This window comes from Oryx dammah, unplaced genomic scaffold (genome assembly GCF_014754425.2).
Source record: "Oryx dammah isolate SB20612 unplaced genomic scaffold, SCBI_Odam_1.1 HiC_scaffold_5, whole genome shotgun sequence".
Classification (NCBI taxonomy): domain Eukaryota; kingdom Metazoa; phylum Chordata; class Mammalia; order Artiodactyla; family Bovidae; genus Oryx; species Oryx dammah.
The window spans coordinates 41425206-41440239 of NW_024070189.1; the positions used below are offsets into that span (position 1 = coordinate 41425206).

At 39.3% G+C, this 15034-nt stretch overlaps 1 protein-coding gene across 1 annotated transcript in view; it reads right to left on the reverse strand.

The window, feature by feature from the left end:
* The window catches only part of ITK (IL2 inducible T cell kinase), a 63627-nt gene extending 50943 nt beyond the window's left edge, over window positions 1–12684 (reverse strand). The window contains exon 1 of the mRNA XM_040241441.1: window positions 12456–12684. Coding sequence (XP_040097375.1) covers window positions 12456–12593 — 138 coding nt within the window. The 5' untranslated portion in view covers window positions 12594–12684. The remainder of the gene's footprint in view (window positions 1–12455) is intronic.
* Between the last annotated feature and the right edge of the window lie 2350 nt (window positions 12685–15034).

Genomic DNA, 15034 nt, shown 5'->3' on the forward strand with positions numbered 1-15034 from the left:
AATATATGAAAAGATACTCATTCACTACAGTAATGGAAGTACAAATAAATTTTACTGAGATACCATTTTTAAGACTATTAGACTTGCAAAGATCAAAACATATGATAACACTGTTGGTGAGGTTTTTGAGAAAACAAGCATTTCACACATGACCCTGAAGAATGTTGACTAGTACAACTTTCTTGGAGATTAATTTGGTTATGTTCAGCAAAACAAGAGATGCAAATATCTTTTGACACAGCAATCCCATTTTTAGAAATGTTTTCTGTAGACCAGGGGCTACTCAATCTTGGCATTATCATTTAATCACATTTTGGGCTGGATTATTCTTTGCTGTGAGTTTGTTCTGTGTCTTGTAGGATACTTAGCATCCCTAGCTCCACTCACCAAAGCCAGTGACACTTCCTTCCCCAGGTATGACAACCAAAACTTCCTCCAGACATTGCCAATGATGGGCAAAATCACCCCTGGTTAAGTACCCCTATGTAGACATACTTTCATGTTGAGAGTGAGATACCTATGAGGTTATTCATTCCTCACTGTTTGTAATGACAAAACAAATGGAAATGGACTAAAAGTCCATCAAGATGATTTTTTTTATCTGTACAAAAAAAATATTATGCAATCAAAGGAAAAAAAGAACAAAGAAGCCCCTTGCATACAGTATAGATTGATCTTTAAGAAGTATTGCTAATCAACCAAAAGAAAACCTAGGAGGCATATGTAGAGCCCACCAGGCTCCTCTGTCCATGGAGTTCTCCAGGCAAGAATACTGAATTGGGTAGCCATTCCCTTCTCCAGAGAATCTTCCCAACCCAAGGATTGAACCTGGGTCTCCTGCATTACAGGTAGATTCTTTACCATCTGAGCCAGCAGGGAAGCCCAGGTAGAATGTGCTACCATTGTATGAGAAGCGGGGGGGTGGGGGAGGAAAGAAAGTTTATTTGCATTTACATATGTATACATAAAGCATCATTGTAGGACTTCCCTGGTGGCACCGTGGATAAGAATCTGCCTCCCAGCATTGGGGACATGGGTTCAATCCTTGGTCCAGAAAGATTCCACATGCCATGGAGCACCTAATCCCACATACCACGCTACTGGAGACCACACGCCACCCTATTGGAGCCTGCACTCCAGAGCCTGGACTCCCGCACAAGAAGCGACCTCAATGAGAAATCTGTGCACTGCATCTAGAGAGTAACTACTACTCGCCACAACTAGAGAAAGCCCATACAAAGCAACAAAGACCCAGTGCAGCCAAAAATAAATAAATTAAATTAAATTAAAAGTAAAGTATCATTGAAATAACTGATAAGTTCTTCTGATGGTTGTTTTCAGGCAAGAAAGCAGTGTGGGATCAAACTACCAGGAATCACTGATCCCAAGGGAAGTTGTTGCTTTTTTTCTCATGGCCACTATTGTGACCTTGGGCAAATGGTTTCACTTCCCTGTGTCTTGACTGCTTCCTCTCTAAAACAGAACTTGGCTTTTATCTCCTTCAAAGAACTGTGAAGATAAACTAGAAAAATCCAGAGGAGCAAGTTCAGTCCTCTCCTGGTGGTTGTTGTTGCAGGCTGCTGCTGTTGATGCTGCTGTCGTGTGTCATTCATGCATGTCTGCTAGGCTAACAGGAGCAGCCCTACTGGTCCCTACTCAGGAACTCCATTAAACAGTGCTGGAAACTCACCAGTGAGTCCTTGTCCCAACTCTCCCTTCTCAGCCACATAGCTTCTATTACGCGACTTCTCAGACCCAAACAAGTCTACATCTGAGAATACCCATTGTAGAACTCTTAATCCAATTTTAATATTTGTCCCAGATGTCTAACCTAAGAAAAGATGCTTAGCTTCTTCAAGCCTTTGTTTCCTCTTCAATACAATGGGGATAAAAATTGGGTCTACTGCATATGGTTATTGTGAATATTTCTGATATGATACATTTAAAGCACTTAATTTGGTGCCCTGGCACTCAGCAAGGGCTCATTAGATATTGGCTCATATTGTTCTGAATTTTACATTGGTTACATTTGAAATGATGGCCTTCTTTTTTAGGATGCATTCTTGGGTTCATGCTTGGATTTTGATAACATGCCTTTTTATCAGTCATACAGTTATTCATGAGAAACGCTGGCCTGGAAGAAACACAAGCTGGAATCAAGATTGCCAGGAGAAACATCAATAACCTCAGATATGCAGATGACACCACCCTTATGGCAGAAAGTGAAGAGGAGCTAAAAAGCCTCTTGATGAAAATGAAAGAGGAGAGTGAAAAAGTTGGCTTAAAGCTCAACATTCAGAAAATGAAGATCATGGCATCCGGTCCCATCACTTCATGGGAGATAGATGAGGAAACAGTGTCAGACTTTATTTTTTTGGGCTCCAAAATCACTGCAGATGGTGACTGAAGCCATGAAATTAAAAGACGCTTACTCCTTGGAAGAAAAGTTATAAGCAACCTAGATAGTATATTCAAAAGCAGAGACATTACTTTGCCGACTAAAGTCCGTCTAGTCAAGGCTATGGTTTTTCCAGTGGTCATGTATGGATGTGAGAGTTGGACTGTGAAGAAGGCTGAGTGCCGAAGAATTGATGCTTTTGAACTGTGGTGTTGGAGAAGACTCTTGAGAGTCCCCTGGACTGCAAGGAGATCCAACCAGTCCATTCTGAAGGAGATCAAGCCTGGGATTTCTTTGGAAGGAATGATGCTAAAGCTGAAGCTCCAGTACTTTGGCCACCTCATGTGAAGAGTTGACTCATTGGAAAAGACTGATGCTGGGAGGGATAGGAGGCAGGAGGAGAAGGGGACGACCGAGGATGAGATGGCTGGATGGCATCACGGACTCGATGGACGTGGGTCTGAGTGAACTCCGGGAGATGATGATGGACAGGGAGGCCTGGCGTGCTGCCATTCATGGGGTGGCAAAGAGTCGGACACGACTGAGCGACTGAACTAACTAACAGTTATTAATCATCTCTTAGATGTATTACTTCCTGGAAAGATTTCCATATTTAACTAATCTCCATGTCTATTTGTGAATTCCTAATATCACTGGCAGTGAGATACAATCACATAGTTTCTACTTCTTTTGAGCTGGAAGGGTCTTTAGCAATCATTCAGTCCAACTTTTTATGTTAGAGATGAGGCTTCAAGGTGAAATGACTTTCTCAAGTAGCTTTTATCTTTTCATTTCTACTGTTCAATTTACAGACTTGGGAGACTGAAATCATAGAACTGGAAGCACCTAGGTGATATTTGCTGGTCAAGGGTAAGGCCAAGAGGGTAGGGACAGCCTACCTTGTTCTTGCTTCAACTAGAATACTTTCTCTTCTGCTTCACGTACACGAATGGGAATAGAACAGATAATTCTGTACTAAAAAGGGGCTTCATGCTTAGAAACATTTTAAAACTTTGATCTAGTCCAGTCCCTTGGCACTATGGGCAAGATAACCAAATCCCAGATAGAAGAAGCACTTGAACAAAGTACCCCAGGTTAATCAGAACCAGTTCCCCATTAAGTTGCTGTGTTGTTGCTTTCTCTCCTCATTCCACTTTTCTAGAATTCCAGAATTATGGTCTGCTTGAGAGTTCCAGTTCCTGAGGCCCTATCTAAAATTAGAGTTGATCTCTATAGAGCAGTCAAAAATGGCTTATGTGATATGCCCCTGTATTTCATTTGCTTCTTGATACAGACGCTTGATGATCTAACCCAAAGAGCTCATTCATGTAAACCTTTCAGACGCCCTAAGATCATCAACTAGGGAGACTAATATCTTGCAGAGTAGGAGGTTTTGGCCACTTCTTCATTCCTACTATGTAGGGAGTGGGTTCATCTACATATACATGGACTTACTTTAAATCAAATAAACTTACTCATGCATAGAATATTATATTCCCCCCCTACTATAACATTCAAAACCTATAAAAATTGTGTATTTGAAGATCACCACAACAGTGGGATTCTTTTGTTTTTATTAGTTTCTTCCTAGAAACATAATCTCCAGTGGTACTGGTAACTATTGGTGGTCCCAAGCATTGCTTCAGTCTCTTTGGAAGATTATTTAACAACGAATGGTAGAGATCAGAAAATGCTATCCTGTGATGCATCCCACATAACTCTATTGTAAGGAGGCATTTGAAAAAGCAGGCTGTTCTATATTAGGTATACTATTATTTTTAAGCATTTTCACTGCATCTGAAAACAATCTGAAAGTCCCATAGCAGATGATAGATAAGTTTGTCAATGTGTTCGGTACAGAAAATAGATAAGTATATCTCTGACATGAACAACTTGATTATTTAAAAAAAAATATATATCTGAGAAAAATTATTACTTTGGAGTCCACAAATGGAAATGTATCTAAAAAGGATAATAGAAAAAGAAAAAATGGAAGAATAAATATTTTCATGCATTATAACTACATGAAATTTATATCTGCTTGAGAATAAAGATCATCCTCACAGAGACAGTAAATTCATGTCTTTAGACAAAAGAGCTTTGGAGAACGATTGCGTATAATTGTTTCATCATTTTTATTTTTAACAGTATGGAGATGTGAAGATTTGCTGCTCTGTCTCAGGAGAGTAACTGAAGTGGATTTAACCTGATTCTAACTTGTTTTCAGTCTTTGCTGTTAAACACCACCCAAGCTCAGTGTTAGTCTGAGGTTCTCAGTATTGGTACATCAGGCACTTTTCCACCAAAATATGAAATAGGATGATTGTAGACCAAGTATCCCTGGAAGAAGGATGCTGTAAGAGATAAGAAAGGGGACCTTGAACTCTATGTGTTCAACAGGCCAGGTCTTTTCCTGTCATGAGACTTCACACTGCCTGGAATGACCTTCTCCATTTCTTCACTTGGCTGACTCTTTCTCATTCTTCAAGCTTCAGCCTAGACAGAAGTTTCTTCTTTGACCACTCTTCCCACTTGGTCCCAGAAACCACTTAATCTTTCCATAGAATCTAAAACAGTCTATATCTGCTCTCCATATTTGTATACTTGCTTGTTGTCTGTTTCCTCCACTAGAGTATAAGCATGAGGTCAAGCACCTTGTCTCTTTTACTTACCACTGTATTCTTAGTCTCTAGCAAGGCACCCAGCACATAGCAGGTACACAGGAAATGTTTGCTGAACAAATGAATAAATCTACGTATATCAAAATAGAAACATTTCCTTGATCCAGTGTTAAGTTAATAATAATAATAAATATATTTGGCACAAATATATGTCATTTTAGAGAGGAAAGTCTCATATTTGAATATTTTGTAATAAGCAGGTATAATTTCTGTGACTTTTAAATATACAAAAAGGAAACTATATTGAGAAGTCTACTTACAAATGACTTTAGGTTAATGGAAATTATATGGCAAAATAAGAGTTTGGATCAGATTCTTATTTTATTAAAATACCTACAACTTTATTGAGTTTCAAGGAGCTGAATTTTATATGTATGGGAAACCATGTCAGAGCTTCTGTTTCTTCCTCTGGATCACTTGAAGTGAGACCCACAAATATTTGAAGGCAAATTCAAACTAATCTTTGGATGAAAATTAGGTTCTGGAAGATCTACTTTTTTCAGTAGGCCTAAAACTCATTGAAGAGTGGAAGAATTTATTGCTAGCTGAAGATTACTATTTTATTTGACCCTTAAAATTTGAGAAAAGCTTCAAAATGGTTTTCTGTAGGGTCCATTTCTGAGTTTGAGATAAAGACATCACATCATTACACAGATCTCATGGTTCAAGAAACTGAACTCTTGGGCATTCCTGCTAAACCTTTCTTCCAGACTGAGTCAGGAACAAAGCCCTCACATGTACAGTCTTTCCCTGTGCCCTATTTTTACTGCAGAAACTGATTAATGGATGCACCAGTCTCTGCGCAGTCAGAATAGAATCTTATTTTAACCTGTGACTATCTTCCTCTAAAACAAGAATTCTCTATCCAATGGCTATCTCCATAAGACATCAACATCCCATCACACACAAAAATCAATTCTCAAAGAAACTCTGCTAATGCAGGCATCAAAACCACACATCCTTCACTTTGAGTGGCATGAATTACAAAGTATTTTGCTTTGGAATTTAACTTTTCTTGGCCAGGCCCACATTTCTAGCTCCCAGATGCTCTTCTGAAATCAGTGTGAGTTATGTGACCTTCATTGATTCCCTGGATATTTATTGAGCACCTACTACGTGCTCAGCACATTACTAGATGCTGGTGATACAGGGATGAGTGAGGCAGTCAGTCATGAAAGTGACCTTCCAGTGGATGTAGAGACAGAAAATAAACAAGGCAGCACATCAATAAACCCAATCAAAAGTACAGATACTGGGGTATTGAAGTATCCATGGATTGTAAAAGAAAAGAAAAAAAGAAACAAGATTCTGGGAAAATATTGGAAGAGATGAAAAATAATAAAGAACCAATCCTACAAAAATCTTGAGTGTTCCAGAGAGTGAGAGTAGCTAGTGCAATGACCCTGCCCTTGCAGGACCTAAAAGTGAGCGCCCCCTTGAGTGTATCTCACCCCAGTCCTGCCTCAGCACAAAGGCCCTATCAGGAGGCACAGCTTGGGGTGCTCAAGGTGTAGAAAGATGGCAGATATGATACAAGCATGATAGATGAAGGGACCAGAAGAAATGAATCCGAGAGGCTGGTAGGGGCCATGGATGAAGAGACTTGTAGGCCATGGTTGAGAATTAATTTAAACAGGCTAAACAGTCACAGCAGGATTTAAAGCAGGGCACGGTATCTGATTTCTCATTTTAAAAGTCTATTCTAGGTGTGTGGATAGTAGATTGTACGGAGTCTCGAGTGTCAGTGGGAGCCGAACCAGAAGGCAACTCAGTCACATAGGAATGAAGTGAAGAGAGACCATGAGAGGTGAATGTCTCAAGCAAAAATCCTGGGGTAGCTCTGAGAATATTATCTACAAAGGGTTTAGCTGTAGGGGAAGGATGGAAGGGTAAGACAGGGTGGAGGGAGAAAGACAGCAGTGCTGCTTGATTCTCCTAAAAGGAGGTGGGAGGGGTGACTGGCCCACCTCTTGGTTTTTACTTGTGTCTCTGACCCAAATCTTAAAACTCCAACCTTCTGAATCCTCCTCTTCATCTTTCAAGGCTAGGTCATGAACTGCTACCTCCAGGGAGCTCTGTTTATTTCCCCCTGCACCCAGGAATTGCCTGTTTGAAATCTTGTATCGCTAGTTTTGTTCTCAACTCTTTTGGTGCTGAGCCTTGTTCTGTTAAGGGACCATGTGTATAACTTTAACCTCTGCAACTGTGTCTATACCTCGTACCCTTCCTTCCTCCTTGGTTCCCACCTTCCTTTCTTTCTTTCACTAATTTTGAATGAGTGAATAATATGTATTAGGCACTGTGGTAGACACTGGTGATGCCATCTTTAGCAAATTGGGCACCAGCCCTTGTAGAGCGTATAGTCTAATGGAGGGTAGGGTAGGGGAATGACATTAGCACAATAATCACTGTAATAAATAGATAATTATAACTTTGGCATGCATGCTGAAAGAAAGATATTTGCCGCTGTGGCAAAGCATAAGAAGAGATGACCTAGGCTAGGCAAATGAAGGAAGGCTTCTTTAAGCAAGTGACATTGAAAAAGGAGGTCTTAAAGTTGAAGAAAATTTCACATGGTTGGCACTCAGTGAGAGAGGATCAAAGGAGCATGAACTGGGATGGAGGAGAAAGTGTGATAGATTCTTACGTCCGCTCTCAGGGTAAAGGGAGACCCACTGAAGGGACATGCCGTCTTCTGATGAGGGTCATCAGGACATGATGACAGTCCACAGTCACCACGTGAAAAGCTTACCCTGGCTTCCTTGTGGGGAATGGAGTGGTGGTGGGGAGGGTATAATGGGTGTGGGGATAGGGAACTAGGGTGCAGGGAGAAGGTGTAGTGGGTGCATGGAGACCATTAGGAGGTGGCAACAATCCCAGGTGAGAGATGCTGGCAGCTTCCTAGGAAATGGAGAGAAACGGACAGATCCTAGAGGAACTTTTAGCACCAAAATTTGGAGACATGGTAGAAGCTCCCAGAAGTGGAAGAAGACAAAGATTTCTCCTGGACTGTATGTGGAAATGATAGAGCTCATCACATATTTCATTGCAGAAGACCTATGTGGTGTGATTGCTGATATTCAAGACTGCCTTTACAGGGAGGACTCTAGAGCAAGAAGGCATTACATACTTTGTAATAACCCAGTGGTGACCCCAACTGCTTAACAGCAACAACTGTTCATAGTGATAAGCACTGTTCATCAGGAGGCTATGTTGCCTCTGGAGACATAAGTGAGTTATTTAAATTCTCTTTGCCTCAGTTATATGCTCTGTTAATTGGGGTAATGGTAGTTCCTAACTTACAAGGTAGGTATAAGGATTAGGTGAAATAATTCATTTAGCATAGTGACTGACAATAGTAAATAGTAAGTATTAGTTGCTGTTATTATTAAAATAATGATGACATTCATCTCATTTAAAAAAATTGAGGAGTGATCATTTTACAACAGGTAAATAATGTTAAAGAGGGTCACACAGCATTAAGCAACCTTTGCAAAGCCACACAGCTCTTAAGTGGTAAAGCTGCTCTTTGACCCAAATCTGACACTAGGAGCTGTGTTTTTGACCACTGTGCAATACTGCTGCCAGAAGCAAGGAAAGTGGACACTCTCCCCACCTGCCATCTTTAATTAGGAAGGATGCATGTTACAAAGATGTTTCTGCCACTAGATCAGTAGGCTAAAGGGAAGTATCCTTGAGGAGTAGTGAGCCTATCCACACACTGACTAGAATGGGGATTTTGACTATTTTTCCTGTCTTATGTAGATGGTAATGGCTCCTGTGCCATGGTAACCACAGCAAACTTGATTCCTAAGGTACAGTGAGTCATTAAAATAGGGAAACCTTTCCTTTTCTCCCAAGGGCATTTCAGAATATCAAGATGGTCCTATTAGTACCAAGCTTACAGCATACTTTTCTCATGAAATACTCAACACTGGTTGAAGTAGGTAGTGCTTGGGTCATTACTTTATTAATAGGAAACAGAGACTTAAAGAGGCTAAATGTGTTGCCTGAGATCCCACATCTAGAAAGTGAAAGAAGCACCATTTGAACCCACCACTAGCTGACTATTCTAGCCTCACCATTCTGTGACACTTGTCTCCTATCTGTGTTACCCCTCCTATCCTGAGCTTACTCAGAGTGCCTGAAGCCCACCATTTCTCTCTTTAACCCCCCAAAAGGATCTGATATCAGTCTTGTGCAACTAAGCACATTGTTCAGGTAGCTACCTCCCAGGAGTTTATTTTTATTTTAGCCTGCCTGTGATGTGTGGAGCCTGCTTGTGTTGGCCCATGAGAGCCAATAGCTAAATTTTCAGGAATTCTGTTAGCTGGTAGACTTTACATTAGTAGTTTGAAATTGATCTTGATGGGAGTATTTACACTACAGAAATTGGCAAACACTACAAACAAACTCTCTCCCATATTCTCTACTGTGACTGCCATTACAATGATTGTTTGGTATTTAGCAGATAGACCCTCATTTTTCCTGGTCCTCTGTTAAAGAGTGTCCAACAACAGAGACCACTTTGCTAAGATATTGGCAGGCACAGGGGAGTGTCTGAAATCACGGCTGCCAGAAAGCCACCACCTGCCAACTCTCTGCTTCTTTTTGGCCCACTACTCCAGCATGACGAACGGGCTTCCTAGCCCCACTGAAAACACTTGCACATCTCAATATGGCAAACAGGCATATGATAAAATATCTAAATCCATGTTAAAACAAAATGCTCAGTCAGGATGTAATATAATAACAATGGGCATGGCAATTTGAAGTTAGGAAAAAATATATTTATTTTGCAGAACTACAGTATTCGTTCCTGAATATGTGGAAGAATTGTTTTCATATGTCATAAATCCACAGAATTTTAGAGCTGCAATGAACAGAATTTTATAAATAAGAAAAAAGAAAAAGAAGCTGAGACCCAGAGAGGGGAAATGTTGGCCCAAAATCATACATCTCATGCCACAGATATATCTTGCCCCACACACATGTATTTAGTCATGGAAGAGAGGGAACCCAGGACCCTGATGTTAGCCTGACTTTGAAGAATCCTTAATACTTCCCTTCATTTGAAATGATTATGTTATACCACCCTTCATTCTCCTTCACAGATATAATGATGATACAAATTGTAGCTAAATTTTATTAGGTGTTTAGTAGGTGACAGGACTTATTAAGCTCAGTTCTTTATATATTAAGTTGAACTATATGAAATTGCCGATATATGACCCTTTTTTTGGATCTACCAAAATGGAAATTTTCAGATAGGTCTATTTAAATACATCCTCTCTTAATTTTTACCATTTTTCCCCCATGAAGTGAATACTATTATAACACCCATTTTACAAATGGCAGAACTGAGTTTTCATTAAAAAAAAAATTAAAAACATGTTTAAAACCTTTTCTTCCCACAGGTGTAATACTATTATCATTTATGGGCAATGAACAATGCACTCCTGTGTGCAAATTGATGGTTCTAAGCAATGGAATGTCACATAGAGAAAAAATAATAATAACGAATATATCTTATCTTTTTCAGTAACTGAAAAATTTTACAATCAGTAAATTCGTATAATATTTAGAGAAATGCTTTTTAAAATGTTATTTATGAATATAAAGCATAAGCATTACAAAATAAGAAATTTGACATTTGTGAAACATATATCTGCTGTATCCCACATGGAAATGTTAAAAACTATAGCTCAGGGCTCCCTAGGATGAATTAATTGTCCTAGAATTTTCATAATGCTCAAATGAAGAAACTGAGTTATTTTTAAACCTTTTCTACATGCAAATTATAACCAACAAAATTTTGAATCAAGATTATTTTTTGTAGGACTATCTGCAAATACCATTGTACAGAACTCACAACCAAACAGATCACAAGCAATAATTATGCTCAGAAACAATCAGTACTAACTACATGAAATGATACTATGTTGAATGCTGAGTCGGGGAAAAAAATTGGTAAAAACTACAAAATGGACTTTGAAAAAATATTTAAATGTAAATGAAAACTCTTTAAACATGAAACATGAGCTTCTAATGTCCCATTCACAACTGGAAACAATTTGACCGAGGTCATATGATTAATCAGCTCTAAATGATAAATCCTCCAGGTTGAAAACTTGGCTGTTGGCCCTCTGTTAATTTAGTCAAAGAATACATATTGAATACCTACTAAAGGGGCCTTGCACGTAAGTAATTCCATATTCTTCCTGACTGATTGGTGGATTATTATCAGTAAGAATCTACTTAAGACAAGCATGTCTTTTCACCTTTAAAAAACAGGCAGTATTATTTCACCAGCAGCTTAGAAGTTCAGGCATTTGTAGGCTCCATACCTGGCCTGGCCTCTTTCAAGACCTCATATCATTGAACACGTCAAATCCCAGCTCTCAAGACCCAAACTCATGCCTACACCTACTAAGTTTGGTCCTGCCAAGAATCAGAGTGCCTTTGTCTCTAAGTGACCATAAGGCACCTAATGCTGTTTTTGCTACCTTTCTGATGACAGAAAAATAAATCAGTGATATAGCAAGAAGGCAAACATGCTTCAAAAAATTGCTGAGGTGGGCTGTACAAGTGCTACTTCATAGAAACAAAGGATTTTAAAGAAGAAAGGAATGTTGTAGGCGGTGTTTCCAGTCCTTTCATTTTATCAAGAAAGAACTTGACGCAGACATTTGCTGAGGCTAACTCACCTAGAGAAAAGTGGAGTTTGGTCCCCTGATGCCTCTTCCAGTGCTTTTTGTACCAAACTGCATTGTTATGATTATTTGTGTTGCTCTTATTATTACTGATGTTATGGTATATAAGAATATCTTTAGAAATATAAAGACTGACTTAGCTAAGCAGCTGTAGTCTTCTGGTAAGAACTGCTGGTCTGTACTGCATTATATTTTGTGTGTGATAACCCTAGTCTCCTGGGAAGTTCTCCAAGGGATGAAGAGGTTTACCACTGGGCTTTGTAAATTTTAGACAGTTAAATGCCCAGAGACTATTATTTCAAATGTCAGGTGAGTGATGACATTGAGACAAATAAAATTGAATCCATAAAAATGTTGAATGGGACCCATCACTTAACCATTTCATTTGCCAAATAAAATAAATTTAAAAGTTAAACTTAACCTTATAGAGGAAATACAAGCTAATGAGCAATAAACTTACTCTTTTACTGAAATATAATTACCCTTTCTTGACTACTCTCCACGTTCTCTCCCAATTACTCTTACTATACTTTTTAGGTTGTTATAATAAGCACATCTGTGTTTTCTGTGTTCTTATTTTATTCTATGTATATCTTCATGATTAAGCCCAATCTAACTATAAAATGCTATTTAAAAAATAGACAAAATAGAGTGATCACATACCCCATGACGGTCCTCAAAGTATGCCAAGCTGGTTTTGGTTAAAACAAAGAATCGGACTTTAAAGTTTGAAGGAGAAGTTCTTCTCTTTTGTTGGGATTTCTTGATGAGCTGCTCTTCCAGGAGGATAAAGTTGTTCATGATCCAATTCTTGAAAAGTGATGCACCTTACGCATCACCCCTCAGCACAACCAGAGGAAACAGCTTCAGGGCAAGGAATGCGACAGGGAGGCAGTTGATCTTCTGAGAGCTGTTCAAAGGCAACTTGCCTCCAATATTATCTCTCTATCAACGTTCAGTCAACATCGCAGAGCTTCTCTTCTGATGTCAAAGCCCATAACCACATCCTTTCAAAATTCACAAAACTATGAGGCATATGTAAAAATTATGCACACCCTTTGCTGTATGGTTTAGAAATATTTGAAAAACCTTAGACTCAAAATGATATGACTGATTAGAGTTCAATCTTTATAGTTCCTGGTTTAGCTCATCTAACAGTTAAGCCCTGTAGCACAAGGGGTAGGAACATGTGCTTTGGAGTCGAGGGACATGGGTTATATATTAGTTTTCTGTTGGTTTTTTAAATTACAACAAGTTTAGTGCTTCATGAATTTATTGTTCTGTGGTTCAGAAATGCAGAATGGGTCTCACTGGGCTAAAATCAAGATGTCAGCAGGGTGCGATCCTCTCTGGAAGATCTCAGGTAGAATCTGTTTCCTTGCCCTTCCCAGCTTTAGAGCCACCTGCATGCCTTTACTCTCGACCCTCTTCCTCCATCTTCAAAGCCTACGACAACAGTCAATTGCTCTAATTTCATACAACTGTAGCCTCTTCTACCTTCCTCTGGCATACTTAGGGATCCTTAAGATTACACTGGGTTTGTGTGGGTACACTAACTGGGTTTGTTTAGATACACTAATCTAAAGTAATCTCCCAATTTTAAGATTTGTTTATTAGTAACCTTAATCTCACATTGCACCTTAATTCCCCCTTTGTCATGTAAACTAACATAGGCACGGGTTCTAGGGATATCTTTACCTATCAGAGGTTGACTTCTGGCTCCATCATCTTACTAACTGTGAGACTACAGGCAAATTACTTGAGGGTTCTGAGCCTCAGTTTTTTTTACCTGTGAAGGGGAGTAATGGTACTCCTACATGTGGGGCTGCTCTCTGGCTCCCTTGCCAGTCTCATCTCATACCTTCCTCACATATTTTCACTTCAGCCCTCATGCATGCTTCTCAGGCTGCTTTGAATATCTGCTCCCGTTGCCTGAAAACATCTCTCCCCTGTTTTACCTGCTTTGAGTTATACTACTAGTTTCAGCCTACATGTCACTTCCTCAGGGAAGCCTTCCTGGCTTTACTAAGTCATTTCCATCAATTATATGCAGAAGACACCTTATGACATATCCTTTATGACAGTTGTCATTGTACTTTTTGGAGAGTGATTTTTGGATTAGTGTTTGTCTTCCCCACTAGTCTCAGGTCAGTTCAGTTCAGTCGCTCAGTCGTGTCCGACTCTTTGAGACCCCATGGACTGCAGCACTCCAGGCCTCTCTGTCCATCACCAACTCCCAGAGTTTACCCAAACTCATGTCCATTGAGTTGGTGATGCCATCCAACCATCTCATCCTCTGTCATCCCCTTCTCCTCCTGCCCTCAATCTTTCCCAGCATCAGGGTCTTTTCCAATGAGTCAGCTCTTCGCATCAGGTGGCCAAAGTATTGGCATTCCAGCTTCAATATCAGTCGGGAAGCTCCCTAATGTTAAGAATGGTGTGTGGTTTTGCTCACTGTTATATATTTAGCAACTATTATGGTGCCTGGCACATTAAAAGGATGTTTAGAAAAATGTTGAATGAGTAATCGGCAAACTGGGTTCGACAGTTATGAGAGACAATGGGCATAAAACACTTAAGAGAAATATTAAAGTTTATTAATTTGTTAAATTTAAATGAAAACTTGTAGTGGTTTATCTATGCTACAGTGAAATGATTGCTTTTCCATTGCAAAATTTAGTGGAAATGCTGAAAATAAGTAAATCCTTCAGAATGGCATACTAAACAAAGCATACACAGGCTCTGGAGACAGACAGAATTATGCTGAAATCCCAGCTCTGTCACTTACTAAACTGTTTCTCTTTGAGAAATCAGCTTATCCTCACTGATCTTTAGTCTCTTTGTGATGGTCCCTTTGAGAACTGAATCCCATAAACCCTGTAAGTGGTGGGTGTCAGTCATGTATCTGGCCTTAGAATTAGGATATAAGGTATCATGAGTGATTCCTATTTCTAGCAAGTCGTAAATAACCAAGAAATCTCAGTGCAAGCAGAGATGGCATATACCAGACAAATAATAATGAATAATGAAACAGAACAACCATTATTACTATAGAGGAGTGCAATGATCTAAGAATTATTTTCCATGTAGATTACCACACTACAGCTTAATTTTGTCTCATATAACTGGATTTGTTGTTGTTTAATTGCTTGGTTGTGTCCAACTCTTTGAGAACCTGTGAACTGCCCCAGCATAATCAAGATAAGATTTGGGAAAGAGGATACTTTAAATGGTTTCTACTT